Genomic DNA, 21,620 nt, shown 5'->3' with positions numbered 1-21,620 from the left:
CGGGAGTATCTTGCCGCGGGAGAGAGCATCTGCCAACGTGTTGTTGGGCCAGCGACATGGAAGGCCTGCAGATTGATTGCACGTTCCCTTGCCCACTGCAGGATCTTCCAAGTGAGGATGCACAACTTGGGGGTTCGAGTGCCGCCCTGGTGGTTGATGTATGCCACGGCTGTAGAATTGTCTGAATGAACCAGGACATTCTTTCCCCTGACGTATGGTAGGAAGCATTGCAGAGCATGGAATATCGCTTGCAGCTCCATAACATTGATGTGATTCGCCCGGAAGACAGGTGGCCAAGTTCCTGAGATCTGGTGAGGAGGGAGGAGGCCCCCCAGCCATGAGATGACGCATTGGTTGTTATTATCACAGCCGGTTTTGGTTGCAGGAATGGCAGATCGGTGGTTAAGTGACTTCCCTCTAGCCATCTGACGGAGGGGCACTCATAAACTCGAGGGAGTAGCAGTAGGTAATGGTTGCAAGAACCCATCCGTCCAAGGTGATCTCCCACCAGAACCCTGCGAATTTCTGTAGACGGCCGCCGCCGGGTTCAAGATTGGCGGTCGTGGAATGTGAAGTGGTGCAGTCATTGGGGACAAACCCCGAAGTAACAGGGGGCCCGCAACGAAGATCCTGGGGTCGACCGTGGCCAGGTGGGCTTGGTCGAGGCACGACACTGGGTCGGTTGTGGGAGCTGAGGGCGAAAAGAATGTGTCTTGGGTGGAAGCAGCTTGGGATTCTTAGGCTGACGTGGCTGAGTTTGCCGCAAAGCTGCAGTCGTCAGCTCCTGGAAGGAGAGTTTCTTCGTGGTGTCAATGCGTTTGGCTTCGGCCTCAAGAGAATCCAGAAACTTGCCGGTAAAGAGATCCTTGCCAGAAAGTGGGAGATCTTAAGTCTAGACTTCACGCCTTTGTGAGGGATATGCATCGACTCCAAGGCATTGGCTCTGTGGTTGGAGGAAGCCAGGCAGGAGATCCGAGTGAATTGCTCGAAGGTGAGGGCCAAACCCTCATCTAGGCCCCGGAGTGCCAGAGCCGCGAAGTCTGGGGACACTGGTGAATTCTCCTTGCATGCACTTGCGATGTATTCCAAGAGGAGGAGGAAAGCTGAACACCGAAGGCCGAGGCGAAAAGCCTTGTCCAGTTTAACCAGGGCTGACTCGAGGCAGGACTTGTCGTTATCGCGGAAGATCGACTTCCGAGGAGCCTTGCCTGAGTCGGCGATGATTTTGTCCCGAGCTGCTTCTGGAATTTCCGGCACCGATAAGAAGTTATTGTAGTTCTCCCTCGGGAAGTGGTAATAAGGCCAGGGCCTTGGCCTTGCTGATTGAATCGAAGATCTCGATGCAAGAGCGGTTAACGGGGATCTCTGGGAAAGTTGGATCTGAAGACTCCAGCCTGATTGTGTGGCGCTTGAAGAAGGCGCGGCCGGTGCCCCTCTCAGGGGGAGTGGGTGCTGGAAGGCCGAGGATCTGGATCATATCACACTGCAGGAGATGGAGCCTTCAGAGGGGGTGAGGTCGCCCGTCGAGTCGGTGTTGTCTTCTCCTGACGATTGTGTGTGCTACTCAGAGTGAGGTGCAGCCATGTCAGGGGCAGATCCATGGGTGCTCCCGTATGTGACCGAAGGTTCCTGACGCGGGACACCGACTTGGCCCAGGCTTTGGTGAGTACCACACTCCGAGTAGTCGTCTGTAACTGTGGAGCGGGTTGAGGCTGCGGGAGCCGGGGGCGAAAGGTCCATCGCTCAGGCAGTGAACTAAGGAGGACAGAGATTCATTGATGGAATGGAATGCTGTCATCCGTGGCTCAGGGGAGCGTTCGCGTTGTTTAGAATGACGTCTCTTCTTGGTCTTCGAAACAACTGATGAAGGGGAAGAAGAGCGCTTGCTTTCTGGTCGGGAACGAGGGAGAGACTCAGCAGTTGATGCGATGGGTAAAGTCGAAGGATGATCCTCCGGAGGGCAGACAGGAGTTTGACGAGTATGGACGCCATCTTCTTGGGGCGGTGGGCCAGCTGAGGAGGGTCCGAAATTACCGGGAATGCTAGGCCGGAAGCCAGAGCTGCGGATGGGTTGCGGAGGTCTGAAACCATGGTGGCGAAATAGTCCTGTGGGTTCCGCGGCGAGTTCTTGGTGGGTACACTGGCACCTTGGATTGGAGAACCATCAGGCGGTCCTGACCCAGTGGAACGCGGGGAGCCCACCCTGATGTTGTCGGTATGAGGCCGGTTAGGTGTCAGGTCGGTCGGCGCTACCGAGGATGCAGCCTTGCACGTAGCAGAGCTACGGCGGCTGGAAGTCGTTGTGGGCGGTGGGGGAAGAGGAGCCCTGTTGGTCCACTGGCTTTTGTGAGCCATAGGCGTTCTGTCGGTTCACTCGTTGGGAAGCACTGGCTCAGTTGACTAGGCAGTCTGGAGGGCGGAGAAATAAAAATTATAAGTCAGAAAATTCCCCATGGGAATCTGACTACTGCGGAATTGAGCATCGCAGTTAAGGCCGGAATCCTCGTCTCAGCTGCTTAGGAAACGGAGCGCTCTCTCGTACGGCTTGGCCTTGCTCTCATTCCGTCAGTGATCAGAGCTTAGGCGTGAACACACCGGCTCGATCTAGCCACATCAGTTGGCTCCTTTGCACGACTGTCGAGCAGGAGGCACTGATCCCAGTAAAGGCCCCTCCCGCTCGCGGCTAAGGCCTATATCCTCGTCAGAGCCACATATAGGGGTGAAGCACCCATGCGGCTAGGCCTTGTCCCTTTTAAACCGCTTTAAATTGGAAGCACTCTCTCAAGCAGTTAGGCCATAACTCACAATTGCTGCTGCAATAAGGAAAAACACACACTTTCTCATGCAGCAATTGTTGTGTGGATTATAGGGGCCGCTTTATCGAGTACACCACACAAGTGGCATGGGGAGTGTAGGGTTGATCGTTCCTCGTAGCACACACAGTAAACACCTGCAGAATGCACATAAACAAAAAGAGAAAAAAGGCACCAAGAAACAAGAAAATAACACTCTTACCAACACAAATGAAATCACACAAGGTAAAGTTTTATTCAAAAACAATGACTAGATGATAAAGTCAACACAGAAAACTCGAACAATTCGAAGATGTCTAAAAGATATGTCAGTTGCTATACGGCGCTGAGAAAAGGATGATCATGGTGGTGAGACCGCAGTGCATAGTGGGAGGTCATTGGGCATCTCAGATGATAAAGTCTTATTCAGCCAATGGCCATGCGCACATGGGGAATTTGCATATGTAGTGACTGTTTGGGTAGGTAGAGCGCAGTAGACCTATGAATTTAAATGTGGCTTGTACAACTTGGTTTGTACTTTTGGTGGTACAAACATCTTTGGAGTTCATCTTCTTGGTTTTTAAAAGCTGGTCAGCAGTGTAGTTTTGCATTCACTGCACCATGAAGACATGATGCTCGCGCATTTGCAAACATGCAAGCAGGATATGTGACAAATACATCACTTACCTCCAATAAGTTTAAAAATGCTAAGTTACTATTGGTTTGTAGACTTTATTCTAGTAGTTGGCAACTTATAATTGAGTACTCCTTGGCCAATCAGAATTGTACATGCATGAAGCTTTAAGTCCTCTATAATGTATGCAAGACATTAACATGGGCATGATTTCAACATATTTGAGGTGAAACACTGCTACGGTGAACAACAGCAGCCTGGAGATTTATGAAATATTTAAACTAAGGTTCATAAAATGTGCCTACAAATCTGTCTCCACAAAAGTCACGACTTTCTAACTTTTTTGGATTATCAAGATACACTGCGTACAGAATTTCTGTTTGGTCACCAGGTATTACATATGACACAAACTTTATGATACAAACCTTCCTCATGATATTAAATGAATTAATTACTGATGTACAAGCCATCACATGCGTTTCCTGGCTATGCTCACATGGTAAATTACATTTCATGCAAGCATTGAGGCCTTGAAATAAATTCATGAAGACAGCAACTGTTATGTATGAACTCACAGAAATTTTCATTTAAGTTTTGACAGTTTGAGCATTTCCATTGGTGATTGTGTAAATAGTTTTATGCTGTTAAAGTTTGGACATGTACTCGTCGTTATGGGGGTTCATTCATCCAGTGCTTGACTAACTGGTTCCATTATTGTTTGTGATAATATATTTCAGAGGTAAATAACATACCAGTGCCTTATGTACTTTCACACAAATGAAGGAAACTTGCTTACAAGGGGAAAAAACAAAGTTAACTTCAAAACTGTTTCAGCATGTCACATTTTTGTTTTATTGCCATTTTAAGCAGCATCGCATGATTCAAGTGATGGAAACTTTTTGATACAGCAGTTCCAAGGACTTTCCATTGGGGCCAGGTGTAAATAATAATAAAACTGTTTACCGAAAATGGGTCACTTGGGAGACATTCCCATAAGAACAAGCACAAACTTTACTGTCCCATAAATATTCCCTCATCTGATCTCAACCAAACTTTGTATGTTTTCAATTTAGATCCTAATCCATCATTTCTCAAAATTTGGACCGTAAAATTCAGCCTCCTGGTAGCTGGGGCATTAGGGAGACATTGAAATGAAAAGGTCCTAACAAATACAGATACACGAAAAACATTTACCGCAGGTTTCAAGTGATTAACCAGGAAACAAGAATGTTTTCAAGGCTGCTTTAAGTTCTAAGAGTGATAAATTGCGAATATGAATAGAGAGTTTGTTTCAGAGAAAAGGGCCGGCATGAGTGGAAGAGCAATCTCCCCCATGAGTTGTATATTGGATGACAAGCAGGAAAGCATCAGATGAAATAAGTGCCTTGGTGGATTTTACGGAGATAACAAATCAAAGTTGTATTGAGGAGCAGTACCATTCAAGCAGTGGTAAAGCAGCAGTAACGCCACTTCCCCGTCCCCTAGGAGAGGACCAGCTACGGCGACTTCCACTACTGATGGTGTGTCCTCTGCGCTTCCCAGGATCAGCGGAAGAAGACACACATCCAGTGCGAAACGTGCCACCAACCCCTCTGCATCGCCCCTGCTTCGAGGAGTACCATACGGTCCACTGATTGACACTTGAACATTTATTTTCCATTTTCATGGACATTATTTTGTGTTTTTCATGACTTGTTGCCCTATTTTTATCTGGTTTATAAGAATACTTCATTTATTTGTGGTTTTAGGAGTTGTCATAGTTCCGTCCCTTACATGTTATATTTTCATCCCTTGAAAAAGTAACAATATTCCCTGTACTGGTTTTACTAATTGGGTCATATTTTCAACCCTTGAAAAAATGACAAAAAAAGACAAAGTTTCTGAGAAGTACTGCTTTGAGGATGTTATAGTCTCATCCCTTGAAAAAGTAGCAAAATTCCTTTTACCAGTGTTAGGAGCTTGGTCACAGTCAGGAAATGTGTTACGGTGAAGTTCTTGCCTTTTTATGAGTTTTGCCTTTTATTTGATCGCAAAGAGTGGAAATTTATTTTATTAGTTTTATGAGTTGAACTATTTCAATGTGAAATGAAAAGAAAACACAAGAAGAGAAATGACAAGAAGAAAAAGAAGTTTTCTGCAAACATTTGTATGTGTGTATTTCTTTGTGTACTTGTTTTATTGGTTTCTAAGGTTTTACTTGAAATTTTTGGGGCATTAAAGTTTTGGGGTGGGAAATATCCATTTTAAACTCCGAATAGGGGGGGGGGATTGGGCAAGTTGAGAGATATATGAGGGTGGTTTGGGGGAAATATAAATTTTTATATATGAGAAAATACATGCCCCAAAACATCCTATAGTTTCAAAAAAAGAAGAAAAAAAAAGCAAAGGTTGGATGCAAAAGCGCCGCAAAAAAGCACACTTTTAGACCCCAAGTTTCATAGCATGGCTCATTTGTCCATCATGGCCTGCACGCATTTAACTGTTTACATTGCCATGTGCATGTGGGCACAGCTTTCCATGCACTCACAGCATATTTCACATTGGAGTCTTGGCCGTCAATCCCTCTGCATAGCAACATCGCAGCACAGCAATGCGCTGGGCCAATGCCTGGAACAAAAGAGGGATTATGCAACACTACACAATGGGGGCTCTATACAGAGCGGGTGGCGTGGCTGGAAAACTGAAGGGTCAATGGAAGTTGCTTGTCAGGCTAGACTCGCCACAAGACACTTTATGGGGTTTACGCTTCAGATACAAATTTTTGAAGATTTTTGAAAAATGAAAATATGAAAAAAAAAACAGCCCGGCAGAGCATGATGGTTAAAAAAAGCACCCGGCAGCAAGTGGTTCATAGGTGTTAACGCCTTTGAAAAAAGTGGCTTGTTCTTGTAACTGTATCCACAACCATGTACTTTCTACCTTTCAATACTTTTAGCTACTAAATGAATATACATTGAGCATTTCCACTGATGTTTATGTAACAATACTTTGAATGTTCATATTGCTTGTAGTTCTGGAATGCAATATGAACATTCAAAGTATTAAATCTGAGACTATCAAGAGTGACAAATGAATGTCGTTACAATCCCAGTTCATCCAAATCCTTTTGTGTCTCCCTGAAAAGGTACGTGTGGAATTTATGCATGTTCCAAAAAACCTGAACCTGACTCCGTAGTTATCGATTTCGTTCTCAGTCAGTGCCTATATGCTTTTAGCATGTGCGTTCCGAAATAGCCAGCGTTGGGTCAGCACCTCCTTGTCGCCTTGGCCTCTTTACTGCTGGAACGTGGCCAAGGCTGACACCGCAGAGGGACCGTGGACCCTGGAGTGTTGTGGCTCCATGTGGAAGCCGAATCTCGGGGATAGACACTGACCTACCTGTCTGAACCGGGCTGTTCTGGCACGGAGTGTGGAGGTGCTTGGCCCGACGACTGCGCTCTTTTAGCCATGGCACTGACTGGGCGGTGCCTAGTTTTCTTCCTCTGTTGTGTTCGCTCCTTAAGGTAATTATACTCGGCCGAATATAATCTGCCTCTGCCTCTTTGCGTATTAATATGTTTTTGCCGGCTTGCTAATTCTCACTGTAATTAATTGTGCTTGACTGTGCTAATGTAAATAATTTCCTTTTATGCTTTTGACTGTTCAGATTCACGGTGTTCTTGCATGAGAAGTTTAAGTTGCAGCAAACCACTAGATTTACTTTGTTTTAATTTACTGCTTTGCTGATTTAAGTTTATAATTAAATGTTACTCCAAATTAGTTCCTTTATTGTTCTTTGCTCGTATGTTTTAGTGTCCTGGTTCCCGTCTTTTGATTTTTCTTCTGCCGTGCGTTCTCCGCACGTAATAATGTTTAGGAAAATTGTTTCAGATTTAATGAAAAGAAGTATTGTTTTCCTTCTTAGCATTTCTTTCTTTCTTGTTTACCCTGGGAGAACCTTTCAGGGTAACACTGTTTTTTTTCAAAGGTGCCCAGCTCAAACATTCCATACAATGAATTAAAAGGCAGCACAAGTCATTTTACGATTAGTAAAATAAATAAAATTAGTAAACAAAATAGTAAAACTGGGTTAAATAAAAATAAACACATCAAACATTACATAAGAATTGTAAAATGACAGTAGCAATACCTAAACATATCATAAAATATTAAAACATCAGACTCTTGTACTGGCACTTACAACTGGCTAGAATGGGAGGCAGAGGCTGTTTGAGTGTTACAGGGAGGCGATTAAATGAGATAACACCTGTGAAGAATGATTAATTCTCTTTGGCATCGGTAGAAAAATCTCCTCTGAAGGGGAAAGTAGCATAGTTTGTTGAAAAGGTTGGCAGGTGCTTGTTACGTGTAGGAATTAGAGTGCATTGGTGCATGCAAGAGAAGGAAAGCATATTTAAGGACTGTGTTTAAGGGACGCTGGTCAATCGCGGTCACCACGCTATACCCTTCATTTTTCATGTTCTTCAAACACATATGTTGCGTAACACAGCCTTACCTAATATCTCAACACAAATGGAGCAGAGGGTATTTGATACCCAGAACAGTGACTCTCAGGCCCCTGTATGCCTTGATGTGAACGGTCTTTTTGAAATTTTGGATAGCAAGCTCAAAAAATTCAAGCGGGATTTGACCGAGGAATCTTCACACCAGTTTGCTGCTGCCGTAAAAAGGGCTAGGTTGGCTCCTATCCAATTTAGTAAGAAGGGTTGCAATTAAGGACCAGTATCTCCATAACGAGGACGTCAAGGACAAGCTTGAAGAGGCTGTGTCAAGTCTGGACAATGGAAAAATTGACAAAGCTAAAGATAGCTTGGCAGAAGGTATAGCCCTAATTAACAAGCGTCAAAAAATTGTCAAGATTGCTGATACTCATGGATGGGACACAGTTTAAGCGTATGTCTCTGACAATCTGGCTGGCGATTCTGACGACGACAAGCGTCTATCTAAGGTAGTGCGCCAGGCCGATTACAAGCAACGCGAGAAATTTTGCAACCATCGAGGGTGTTCCTACTAGGGTCGATCCAATTTTCGTTCCTCAACCCCCGCAAATTTTACAGCAAGCTCAGTTTCCTACCCCCATGTTGGTGCCATGAGACAGCCGCTTTGTCAAGGAGCAGTTAGAATCAATAGAGCCTAACAGCCGTGCTGGGCCTGTGGACAAGTTGGCCATTTCCAATACCAGTGCTCCTACAGAGCCGGAAACCAACAGACCGGAGGAAAAGTTTGAAAAGCTAAGTATAAATGATTACTGTTGCCTTGATGTCCCACAAAGGAATTTTGAATTTGTTTCATACGCAGAGAGTGCTCGAGTGGTAGGCTGATTGCGTCGTTCTAGGCAGTATTGGTTTGACACACACCCCCATCGTTTGTTAACCACTACCTGCCGGGCGACTGGTTTTGGGTACATAGGCTTTATATGCAGAGCCGGGGAGTCCAGAACTGGGACAAAAGAGTTGGGCCTTACAACAAAAGACCGTGCTCAGCACAAAAGACTGAGCTGCTGGGCATTACTGACATTTTTTCGCTCTCAATAGTGGAGATATTCCAGCCTCGTTTTGAAGCAGTATACCACAGTTTGAGGCATATGGAGCGAACGGATTACCACTGGGGACAAAAGCTCTCCACAACCGCAGAGATGAGCCACACAGCACCGCTGCACGATAATCTGGCCCCTATTGAAAAGAGGTCAGCAGTGCCGGTTTTGGGATCAAAAGAATCTTACGTAACACCGCACAATCTGGGCTCTTTTACCAGGGCTGCAGGCCTGGTTGAAATATTCAGGAGTCAATGAATTTTACCTGTCAGCTTTAGAGAAGTGCCCAAAGAGTCCTTCATTTTGGTATAAACGGCCATTAAATGAAATGTTGAATTCTTGAAGAATTTTGAAAATGGAAAATCTTGAAAATGACCCGGCATCTTGTCTTGCTCAAGAAAAATCCACCCGGCAGCAAGTGGTTAAAGGTATTTCGGCTCATGGCTACATAATCCCTTTTAAGATCTTTCCACCACAGGCTCATTTAAATAACAACAGATCAAGTCTGAATCATCCTGAATTTGTGGCCGAAGCAATATCTAAATTATTAGCCACAGGTAGTATAAACGAGCATGTCTCACCTCTGCACGTTGTCAATCCATTGACTGTTGCAGAAGGCAAAAAGCTCAGATTAGTTTTGGATCTGTGGCATATTAACCAATTTACTTTTTTGTGTCCAAAGTCAAATACGAAGGTCTCGATATCTTAGCACAAATGTTTTCCACAGGATTGTATTTGTTCACCTTTGATTTAGAGTCTGGTTACCACCACATTGACATTTTTTAACCTCATCAAAAGTATTTAGGTTTCAGTTGGAAATTCGCTACCAAAGTGCGTTATTTTACATTCACTGTACTCCCCTTCGGTTTGAATGCTGTGAGTCATTGCTTCACAAAAATGTTAAGACCCCTTGTAGCAAGATGGTGACCTATGGGGCATTGTTCAATTTTATACATTGATGATGGCATCTTGGGCTATGCTAACGAGATTTCTGCACTTGCAGCAAGCCGTATTGTTCAGAGGGACCTCGCCTGTGCAGGTCTGAAAGTTAACAAATCAAAAAGCGATTTTGTACCGAAACAGTCGGGTATGAGGCTAGGCATGTTAATTGATACTGTTTCCATGCAGTTTAGCCTGCCTGACAACAAACTGGTTAAGGCGCAGAATGCCATTTCTGCGTGTTTTGCGAATCGTACACAGTATGTTCCAGTGTGACTCATTGCATGCGTTGCTGGTTTCATTATCTCTGCTTCATTAGCTGTAGGTCGATTATCCAGGTTGTTCACCAGGCATTTGTACAAAAACATAGAATCACGTCAATCTTGTTCAAGCCAGGTTTTCTTATCTGCAGGTTCCTTAGCTGAATTAGAATTCTGGCACAGGAATTTCTAGGCTGTAAACGGCCATCGCATCAGGTCGATATCTCTTGCCACTTTGGCTGTATATTCTGATGCAAGTGAAAGAGGATTTGGGGGTTATTATTCTATTCAGCTTAACGATTTAGGCCTCACGTGTTCAGGCCTATGGTCAGAATCAGAGCCCAACGAAAGTTCAAGTCGCGAACTTAGAGCGGTTTTATACCTTTTGCGTTCATTAGGCCCCAAATTGACGGGCAAAAAATTAAAATGGTATACAGATTGCCAAAACACTTGTCGTATATCAGTCGGGAGTACAAAGCCCGATTTGCATGACTTGAGTATCTGATTGTACAATTGTTGTATGACATTTCAGGTATGAAGTGAACCAGAATGGTTAAAATACGACCTGAATAAACGTGCATATGAATTAAGTTGGATTACTGATCCGGACGATTGGTCATTAAACAGGAATGTGTTTTTGATGTTGGATGACCGCTTTGGTCTTCACAAGGTGGATCGATTTGCATCATTTTATAACACCCAACTACCCTCATTCAATTCCAGGTACTGGAATCCTGGGTGTACAGCTGCTGATTGTTTTTCCCAAGATTGGGCATCAGAAAACAATTGGGCTTGCCTGCCTGTCAGGTTTTGCATACCGTAAAACACATGAAGAAATGCAAAGCTAGTGGTTCTGTGATAGTACCTGAATGGCCATCTGCGGCGTTCTGGCCCATATTGTCACCTACAATGGGTACACAGTGAAAAGGCTCATTGTTCAGTGGCATGCGGCTCTACTCACACTTCCACATTCCCGTTGCCTCTTTTCAAAGTGGGGATTATTGTGAAGCTGGTGATTATGATGCAAATTCGGTCTTTTCATTTCTGGGCTACACATGAAGGCCAATCACCATATATACAAGAGCCAGGATCTGCCTTCTTTCACCGTGTTCGCTCGAGCATGGGCCAAGAATAATAGCTGAAAAGCGGGCTGAGGATCTCAATTTTTGCAGCGGCTCTATCCGCGTCCCGGCGCGAAGGGATTAAACAGATTGTTAAGACGATATTTGCAAAGAAGATGCTTATATTGCTTTATGTTACTGAACTTGATATCGTATCGTATTCTCAGGCATCTTCTATTTAATATTTCAGAAGTCTTTGACTATCAGATTTGGAGCGAGTTTGCATCTGATATCAACATTTGTAGCAACGAATATCTGTCTGGGTTGGTCACATCGCTACAGGGTACCGTTTTGGCTTCAAAAGCTAGCTCCACTACAAGCAAATACCTTGGAGGATGGAAGCGCTGGAAAACTTTTGCCTGTCAGCATAAATTTCAGATTTTTCCGTCAAGCATACAGAGCTGGTGTTATACATTGAGCTTTTATTAGGATCAGCTTGTTCCATTTCTCCAGTCGATGAAGCGATTTATAGTATCCGATGGGCACACGATCTGGCAGCTATTTCTTCCACTACTGGGGACAGTTTCGTGAAAGCAGTAGTGGAGGGTTGTCGTCCAAAGTTAACCAGGCCGAAATCCCCCAAAGAGCCGATTTCACCTGAAGTTCTGGCAAAATTGGTTGCAGACAAGGGAGCCCAGGACACTTCTCTCTGTGACACACGTTTGATTTTGTGGGCCTAGTATCCTTTTCCGGAATGCTGAGGTACAAGGAAGTGATTTCCTTGCGTGTCCAGGACATTGTGTTTTTGATGACCTTATGACTGTTCAGGTGCCTAGGGCGGCTTTGCAAAAAGGTTGAACCATGGTTAGACTGAGGTCACCGCGGTTTGTCCAATCCCTAGTTACAAGTCGACGACCGCGGTGTCCCGCTCACTTTACATATCAGTGCAACTGACTAACAAAGCCCCTATTGTTATTGAAATACGTGCGGACAGCGGTGATCGTGGTCGGCTCCACAGAGGAATTAGCGACTGACTGCGGCCACAGCGTTGACATTCCAAAGCTGCCTAGGTATTTTTCAGGAAGCCGCCGAACCGACTCCAATATTTCTCGGGCATTTTTAAGGTAGAAAAAACGTGCACATTGCATGTCACTCTTTTGCTCCCAAGAACATACTTTTACTCTGGCCGTGTTGTTTGTGTTTTGTGATGTTGGTTTGTAGTTCTGGGAAATGATTCCTGTAATGTACATGTATACGTAAAGTAGTGTTTTTGGTTGAGACCTGTGAGTGATCAAAAAAAACAAAATGCCAACAAAATTTTGATAACATTAACAATCTCATGTTGTGAATAAACTGAAGCTTTAAATTTCAAGTTTCCTGCAGAAAAAAAAAAATGCATTTGATAATTTGTGATTAGGGTAAATACCTGAATGTGCCATGTTGATGACTCGACTTGCATTGTTTAGTTATTCTTTTTTGGGGGGGCAATATGAGACACGACTTGGCTTGAAAAATTACTTGCGACGAAAAAGAAATTGACTCGCGACTCGACTTGAATTTGACATGTATGATGTTGACTTCAACACTTTTATAGTGAACACAACCTTATTGTACATGTATGTTCAACTAAAAGTAAAGGGCTGGATTATCAGCATGCACATGTACGTATCGAGCCAGACGTCCTGCTAGAATTACACGATGCAGAAAGTATTCACGCTCTAAATCTGCAAAGAAATTGAACACATTGCAACCCTGGTGAATTTCGTTGTGAGTTTTTCTTGATGTCAACTTTATTTAGAATTTGCATTTTTGTGAAGTGAAAACGGGCATCAACGTTAGCATGTTGCCAAACGTTTTTATCCCTACTAAAATCATCATTCAAAATAAAGTCGCGTTCACATAATTTCATCAGAGATTTATGAAAGGGAGTAGATCTGCGAGCGTTGTAGTCTGTACTACTGGCCAAGGGTAGTTAAGAAGCTTTTTTTTTTCCGGTGCCATGATTACATACACATTTCAAATGCTAAGGTTCCTCCCATTTTCCCCTAAATCCAATTGTTGTCCGTATAAATTATATATTTTTTTCCAACAGCGGATCCATAGTCCAACTTAAAAAAAGGGGGAAAAGAAATGGCTTTCGGCGTTCTGTGGAAGCAGCTTGACTAAGACATTTTTAAGGAATATTTCAGGTATGTTGAACCGAAATCGGAAAGGGAGGCAACGGCCCATTCATGCAGTAGCCGTGTATACATTCAATAGTACTCGATCACCTTCAGGGGGTTAGACAGGTTTTTTAGAGTCTCAGAGGTTTTTGACCTCTGTTTTTCAAGGTCGACAAACAAAATGCTTTTTCATATTGTCAATTTTTCAAAGGTGATTGCACGGATTAACATATTTTAGGCTTTAAGTAACCTATACGAAGAGTGCATGTATTGTGGAAACCAATTATTAGCGTGATGAAAAGGCATATCTAATGTTCAATTTGTAATATAGTCTGAATGGGATCGAAAATGAAACTTTTAATATGGAAGTTTACCTCCTCACGTTTGGCGGATGGTAACAAATACAAGAATCATTACAGATTTTGTTAGTTTGAAAGATGAATTGAATGAATGTCTTATAACCGTATATTCACACAGCCAGGTGCACATTATGGTCAAGCCGGAAGAGCAGGATTGTATTTTGAAGCTATGAGTTCGGACGTGTGTCAGTAAACAAGCAAGAATAAAACATGGAAAATAGAATACGCACTTGTATTTTTATTCTGCAAGCCTCTTGCAGGAACGGCTATGGTTTGTTACCGGGCCTGAGATGAGATGGTGTTAACCTAGCATAAGCTGCTTCTGTCAGAGCAACAGTCAGATGACATACAATGTCTGGGCATTTTTCAGGATTTTTGCAGGTAGGGTTGAGATACACATACATACCTGCTGTGCCTTGGTGCCATCATTTAGAAGTGCAGCTGCCTCTTTGGCTTGCTGCTCCACCTGTGCCAATAAGTCCTGGTTAGTAGCCTTCACTTCATCTGCTTTGTCTTTGATCATTTGGGCCTGGAAAGCAAATATTTGTAATATTTTCAGTCTAGTCAGAAGCAATTCCCATGAAATTTGTGATTGGCTCTTAAAAAAATGGAAAATAAGTTGCCAGATTCAGGTTATGATTTTTGATATGGCAGGATTCTGCACATCAAAAGCAACAATTTGATATATGAATGACCTGTGTAGTGTGCTACATTCCAGAGATATATAAACATTTGTATATCCACATTTTCCGATTAAATAAAAGCACTTTTTGAGAAAAAGCTCTTGAATTGTCACGCTTGGAAATACAATGCTATGTAGGGTTTTCTACTGAATGATCAATTTTTCATCTTTATTTATCAGTACCCATTTGTAGTCACAAATTCTAAAAGTATAGAAAGTATAAAAGGAAAAAAACATTTTTGAAGAAACTTTGCCTTCAAATAGAACAGGCCATTACGTGTTTTGGCACTGAGTGATTTATTACCCTTTTTTGCAGAGTGGGTCACTCTGCTGGATTATCACCACTTTTGAGAGTGAAAAATGCCGGTAATGCCCAGCAGCCTGGTCTTTTGTTCGGAGTACAGTCTTTTGTTACAGGGCCCTGTTTCCTTTGTCCGAGTTCGGAGACCCCGGCCAAGCATATAAACCATACGGCTCCGGAGTTTCGGAGTCCCCAGCAGGTAGTGGTTAACATCAGCACTCATATTGGCTAGAGAGGTCAACCTTTCCCTATCTGATGTTTTGCAAATGTTGCCGAACATCAGTCTGATCCAATGTCCAATCCAATTATCGGTTGATCCCTAGTCAGATTTATCCTAAGATATTACAGATCTTACGCAAGAAGATAAATTACTATGGTGATGTTCTTCTTTAAGTTACTATACTTTTAGTACTTCAACAACCTCAACAGTAATGAAGAATATTCCAAATCAAAGGTGATTTGGGAGTCCACGAGGGCATAATACCTACCTGTTGAACCTTACCTTTGCATATTTCTCTCGCCTAAGCTCCCAACCGCTAGTTTTTTATAGCACACTCAATGCTGTCCTCAACACCCAAGCACTTAGCACTTGCATTAGTCTGATACCTTACCTTCTTTTTCTCTACCACGAGCACTTCTGTAACTCCTGTCAGCTGAGCCCAATGTTGGGAAGGAGGGTGAAAGGTTTAAAGGGTAAGTATCATCCCCTTGTGGACTCCCAAATCACCTTTGATTAGGGGAAGTCCACTTCTGGGACTCCCGTACCTGTTAAACCTTACATTTGCATAGATTAGCACTGTCGGCAAAGGAGGGTTTGTGTTTGGCAGCCATAATTAAGGTATCTTTAGCAAGTATTATCATGTCCCCTTGTGTCCTCGTCACTTTGAGGGTAGGCAAATATTGTATCATGTGAATAAGAGTTTATCATTACTTGTTTCCAGATGGCTGGGTGTTAGGAACACCTATCAAAAATGCCCATGAAATTGTCACTGCTTTAGTGTCATGAGCATGGGCCATGTTTCCGGGCTGTGTAGGCCAAGCTGGTAAGAAAGAATTTATTGTCCTTACTATCCATCGGGAGATTGTGTCCCTTGATGTACCAGAGTGAGGCTGGGTTGTTTTAATGAACAGTTGGGTAGTCTCACCCCTTTAGGGACTTAGTTCAGGCTATGCACAACTTGAGGGCCCAGACCAGGCACCAGAGCTGGTCATCGTTAATAGGACAAACAGTATTTCTCTCTGGGATAACAATGCCCGATGGTTGGAAAGAAATCAACTGATTTTTTGCCAGGAACATTTTACAAAAGGGTAACCATACTCACTATACAGTTGTATGTATGCATGTGGTTCCCATCGAATATGACCCTGTCCTGAAGAAAGGGCATGAAACTCACTTTGTGTCCTAGCAGTAACAGCTGCTCCAGGAAAAACTTTAAGGTCAAGTGTAGCAAAGAAGCATTAACAAGGGGCTCAAATAGAGATTCTGTCAAAGTTAAGAGGACTGAGCCAAAGTTCCAAGAAGGGACTAAGCATTGGGATGGTGGGTGACTTATGAATATGCCTCGGTGGACATGTTTCAGAAGATTGTTACTCAAAACCCTAGACCCGTCAGAAAATCATTACTATGGAAACCGATAGGCCTTGAGTGAACCTTTCCATGAGGAAATCATGTATCTGCCCTACAGTTACTGTGGGTGGATCAATAGGCTTGTTCCTGCACCGTTTATTAACAATGTCGAAGTCGGCTATCATATGACCCGTGTTGAGGCTCTATGACTTTGGGCAGCAACGGACACAGTGTTTGCCAAAAGATATGCTACTTGGAGGGATTGCTCAACAATAACCAGCACGTCAGGTGGAGTGCTCTGGCGGTAGGGTTTTGGAGCAAGGTTGAGCCAGAGGATCTTTTCTCTGTGGCAGTAGTATTGACGGTTGAATCAACAGATTGATTGACCACTGAAACCAAGGTTGACGTGGCCAGAATGGGGCAGTGAGGATGATGTTGCAATGTTGTCAACTCTATCTTTCTCAAGACCTTCGGAAGGAAAGAGATTGGTGGGAACGCAATCCGAACATGTTTGTCCAGCTTACTGAACGTGCATCTGTTGCCCAAGCATTGGGATCGGGACTCCGTGCGCAGTATACCGGTGAGTGGTTGTTGAAGGCTGAAGCAAACACGTTTATGCATGGGTGATCGAGCCTTCGGAAGATGTTCTGTACACCAATAGGGTGTAGAGTCCATTCTGATGAATGATCTTTCCTCTGGAGAGAGTATCTGCCATGAAGTTCAGTTTGCTGGCAATGTGAAGTGTTATCAATGTTGCATTGTTCATGATGCACCTATGCTGAGGTTGACTGGGTTCAACCACCATCGTAGGTGTGTTTGAATATGTTGGCCCACTGGTACAAAATGATTTAAGCTATGCAATTTCGGTCAATAGAGAGACAGAAGATGGAGTTAGATAACTCACATCCTTAATCTGCAACAAGGTACTCTGTCGACCAAACTGGCCATGAGCCCCATAAGAAGCAAACCATGGTACAACTAGAACGATTTCAGTGGAAAGGAAAATTTGGTAGAGTGCTACACACTCTATCAAATTCTTTATTCTTTGCTGTGTAGGTTTGGCTACCCCTTGTACAGGATCTAACTCTATCCCTATGTGGAATGGACGTGTGAATGTTCCAGCTGGGATTTTTCCTTAATATTTAAAGTGCTAACTCTCATGTTGAACTGGCTGCCTTTAGAGCCTTGTTCCAGGAGGAGTCTACAACGAGCAAATCATCGAGAACATTCCTTTTCGCCTGAATTGATGCAACTGTTTTTGCTACTCTGGAATACCCTTGGGGCTGTTGAGAGGCCAAATGGAAGGCAACTGAAGTCTTAAGTTCTTCCGTTGAAAAAAAAAACACTTAAAGGTAGGTGTCCTGCAGGTCTACTGAGGCTTCCCACGCTGGTGCCGGTAAAGTATTGAGAACCGTATGCAGTGTTTCCATCCTGAATCTTTTTGGGCGGACATATGTGTTTAAGGGATTTAAATTTAGAATGGAGCGCCATTGGTGTGAAGAAGAAAGATCAGTGGAATCCATGTCCGGTATCCCCAGGCTGGACACTGTAAAATGCTTGCTTCTGGAGTAGAGCTTGAATTTTGTTTTCCAGAGTGAGACGCTTCTAATTGGCCACTGGAATTTGAGTTGGGTGTGGAGCAAGTTCCAATGGTGGAGTATTTGTGAACTCCAGGGCATATCACTGCCCGATGGTGTCGAGTACCCACTAGTTCAAGTCTTTGCGAAATGCTTGAGATGGCCTCCTATTGGCCCTGGATATCAGGCAATAGTAATTGAACACTCATTTGTGCCAAGACCCTTATCTTGGGGCGAGGAGTGTACAAGGGTCAAAAGGTGCGCCTTTGAAAACCTGAGGTTGGCTCACTGGAGGGAGTGGGTTTGTCTTGAGCCTGTCTGCTAGGACTTTTGTTGAATGTTGAAGCCCAGCTACGCCCACCAAAGGGCTTACGGGGAAAATGCTTGTTATTGGTACCGGTAGGCTGTCGTTTCCTTTAATGGAAACAGGTTTCTGAAAATTTATTCCGTCAGTAGCTTCCAAGCATTTGGCCTCTGCTTCCATTGCTCTTGAAATTTGCCAACAAATAAATCTGTTCCCAAGAAGGGAAGAGACTCAAGTCATGTCCTTGTCCCCTCAGATGAAAGGAAAACGGCTAGTTCTGTTGTCTTGGGGAATACTGCAGAATCTGTTTCACATGAACAGACTAAAAATTTGGACAACAGCTGTAGAAAACAGGACACCCATAGCCCTGCAGGGGCTGCTGTGTCCACTTTCCTAAGAGTATCTTCTATTTTATTTCTTTCACAGGCCGAGAAAAGGGAACATATTTGAAGTCGGCAGAATCAGCCGTGATTTTGTCTTTGACAGTATCTGACATCATCGGGAATGCAAGATATCATCAAAGTCAGACTGAGGCAATGAATGGTGGCACTTTTTCATGACAGCCAAAGTTTGCATCTTGTTGACACAACGTCAATCAATAGGGAACGTCAGAAAATCTTCGTCCTGGGAGCCAGCTGGGGTCATACGTTTTTGAAAGATCAGCAGTGCTTTGGTCTGCAGCTGGTTTATCCGCTGATGGTATGTTAAGTAACCTGACCACTACCTTCATTAAAAGGTGTAACCTATGTTCACAGGTGGAAAGGGTTTGAAATGTGGATGACTCATCCTCAAAGGAAACAACAGTTGGGAGTTGGGGTACCACACCTCCTCCACAGTGTTCACATTGAGCGACCTGACCTCCATGACCCTATGGTGAAGCCACGCGATGGTCCACAGTGGATTGTCAGCATTTGATGACAACTTGTCTGAAGCGTAAACTGATACATCTGTGTCACAAGAATCGCCCGGGTTTACTTTCTGGCCCTGGTGAGTGCCGCATGACCCGGTTTCCCACTGGGTGGAGCCATCACAATGGGAATTATTCAGGTTTTCTTGGTCAGGACCGGAATCCCGAACACAAGAGTCTGGGGGGCCAGAGGGTGTCTTGTCATCCCCAGAATGGCCCTTTCTTACCAAGTATTTCTAGAAAATCGGAGGCTGGAGGCCAGGAAGGTGCAGTTCCAGACCCAGCACGGCCTGAACTCTTACTTCTCGGTTTACCAGAAGTAGAGGCCGCAGGCCTGGGAGGCACGACCCTATTCCCTGTGCCCAGTGTGCCTTAGGCCAGAGGCCCAGAAAGCGAACTACACAAGGGAACTAAAGGCCCAGAAAGCACAATCCTGGCATGTCAGTTATTCTTACTGGAGGCCGGAGGCTTGTAAAGCACGACCCCAGCAAGTGACTTAGATGTACTCAATTTTTTCTTTGACGATCATGCAAGGAACCTAGTGAATTACTGACACCTGAATCCATAGTTGGTGACCAGGAATTAAGCCAAGTCAACACCCTGTCCCATTCATTATCTCCCCAAGTATGACAGATTGTACAGGTATACTCAGGCATATAAGGGCGGCAATGGGGGGGGGGGCACATCATGCAGGTCTTGGCAAGCTGTAGATTTAATATGGTGACACGCGCTGCACGTAATAAATTTGGGAGGAGTAACACTGTGCTTACTCTTGCGTGACTCTGCCATGTTAAACCTACAAAGAAACAACTGGTGATTTTCACATAAAGAAAAATGGCAAGATATGTCCAGAGGAATCGCATTTATTTCAACAAGTGAATGGTGAGACCACACACGCTTTGTGTGAATCAAATTATAATGGTAATATACACAATAACTAGTGATAAATTTGCAAGCCTTTGGGAGCATAAAAATGATACGTCTCACCCACAAGAGCGCTAGAGAAAAGAGGGTGAAGGTATTAGACTAATGAAAGTGCTAGGGGATAGGGCGTCGTGGGCAGCATTGACTGTGCTATAAAAACTAGCGGTTGGAGTCTTAGACGAGAGAAATAAATGTATGCAAATGTAAGGTTTTACAGGTAAGAAGTCCCAGAAGTAGACCTCCTTTTAAGTTGCTCTTGATCTTGTCACACTGCATTAAAGAATATATATGAGAGTTACTGGCCGTACTTTTTCCTTGACATCACCAGCACTTTCATGCAATGTTTCCCCTTCATATGTTGGTAGTGGCTGCTTAGCTTTAGCTAGTAGTGTAGTGGATTCCATGTGGACTGCATCTGCCTTGGTCTTGGAATCCTCAGCCAGTTGGCTAGCCTCTGCAAAAATATCTTCGGCATCACTGTAGCTGATAATTGAACAAATCAAAGGGAACTATTGTTATGTCAGTGCAAAATCGTCGTATCTCAGTTTCAAGTTGTTTTTAGAAAAAAGCATAAGTAGGTTTGCAGCCTTTAAGTACTTTTTTTTCTGAATTAAATCAAAGGAAAATGGAACTTAGGTAGATAATGAATTTACAGAAACAATTATTTGACTGATCAAGCCTGTTCCATTCGGATATTTCTGAGACAAACGAGCTGTTCCTCAAACAATCATTTTACTTCTTGGTACAATAAGTGAATTCATGACATATCTTGTGTTATAGTTGTGAGGTGTTGGACAAATCCCCACCTGTCCAACTTATTAAGGTATAGGCTTATATTAGTTATTAATATGAAATTTACTGATTCCAGGCCTCCTTCACACTTTCATCAGATCCTGATAAGTCCTCTTCTAAACCTTAAGCTAGTTTTGTGCATTGTCAGTTGGATCTTTCCTCACTTGTCATGCCTGACTATATCAGTACATGCCTGTCCACGTTAAACCAGTCCACTGGCATGTTGTTAATGTGTAAATTGCTAATGTCTCTGTTTAAATGTCAGATTCATGTTGTGAAATATTTCTGCCACTACCTTTTGTACATGTTGCACCTGTTGAGTCTTTGTAAACTGGGAACATAAAACAGAGATTCGGGATGTAACTTATATCCCTGCAAATCTGACAGTCATGACAGTGATACAACCTGACAACATGTAAAAAATAAAATTCTTATAGATAAGAAAATACTTTTGAAAAGTCAGAGAATCCATCAGTGAACCTGATGTGGCAAAAACAATTGAAGAGACTTTGAGTGAAGAAAATTCTAAACTTAAACAGGAACTTCACAGGTCGTCTGAGGCTTTGCAAGAAGTTGAGCAGAAACTTGACATATTGAAAGAAGTTCTAAAGGAGCTTGAGGAGGCAAAAAAAAGCAGAAAGAAGCAATAATTCCAGACTGGAGACATTCAAAGATAACGATGACTCAATGAAATTCTACACAGGTTTTACATATTCAATCTTCTGTGTGATTTACAACTTGTGCGACCCTGGGCCTAATGGTGAGAATATTGATCTGTACACAAGAAGCAAATGTACAATGAGTAGTGCACCCATACAAGATCTCA

The 21,620-nt window shown here is 43.5% G+C and overlaps 1 protein-coding gene across 2 annotated transcripts in view; it reads right to left on the bottom strand.

Annotated features, from left to right (window-relative positions):
* lamc1 (laminin subunit gamma 1) overlaps window positions 1–21,620 on the bottom strand; it is a 208,890-nt gene that overhangs the window by 25,996 nt on the left and 161,274 nt on the right. For both annotated transcript variants that reach the window (XM_022250063.2, XM_087143196.1), the window contains 2 exons: window positions 20,311–20,485; window positions 14,147–14,269 (listed from right to left, as the gene is read on the bottom strand). In XM_022250063.2, coding sequence (XP_022105755.2) covers window positions 14,147–14,269; window positions 20,311–20,485 — 298 coding nt within the window. The remainder of the gene's footprint in view (window positions 1–14,146; window positions 14,270–20,310; window positions 20,486–21,620) is intronic.

This window comes from Acanthaster planci, linkage group LG11, assembly GCF_054643075.1.
Source record: "Acanthaster planci isolate LZ-2023a linkage group LG11, COTS_SCS, whole genome shotgun sequence".
Taxonomy (NCBI): Eukaryota; Metazoa; Echinodermata; class Asteroidea; order Valvatida; family Acanthasteridae; genus Acanthaster; species Acanthaster planci.
Note: the sequence above shows the minus strand (reverse complement) of the source record. Positions and strands in the feature narration are given on the sequence as shown.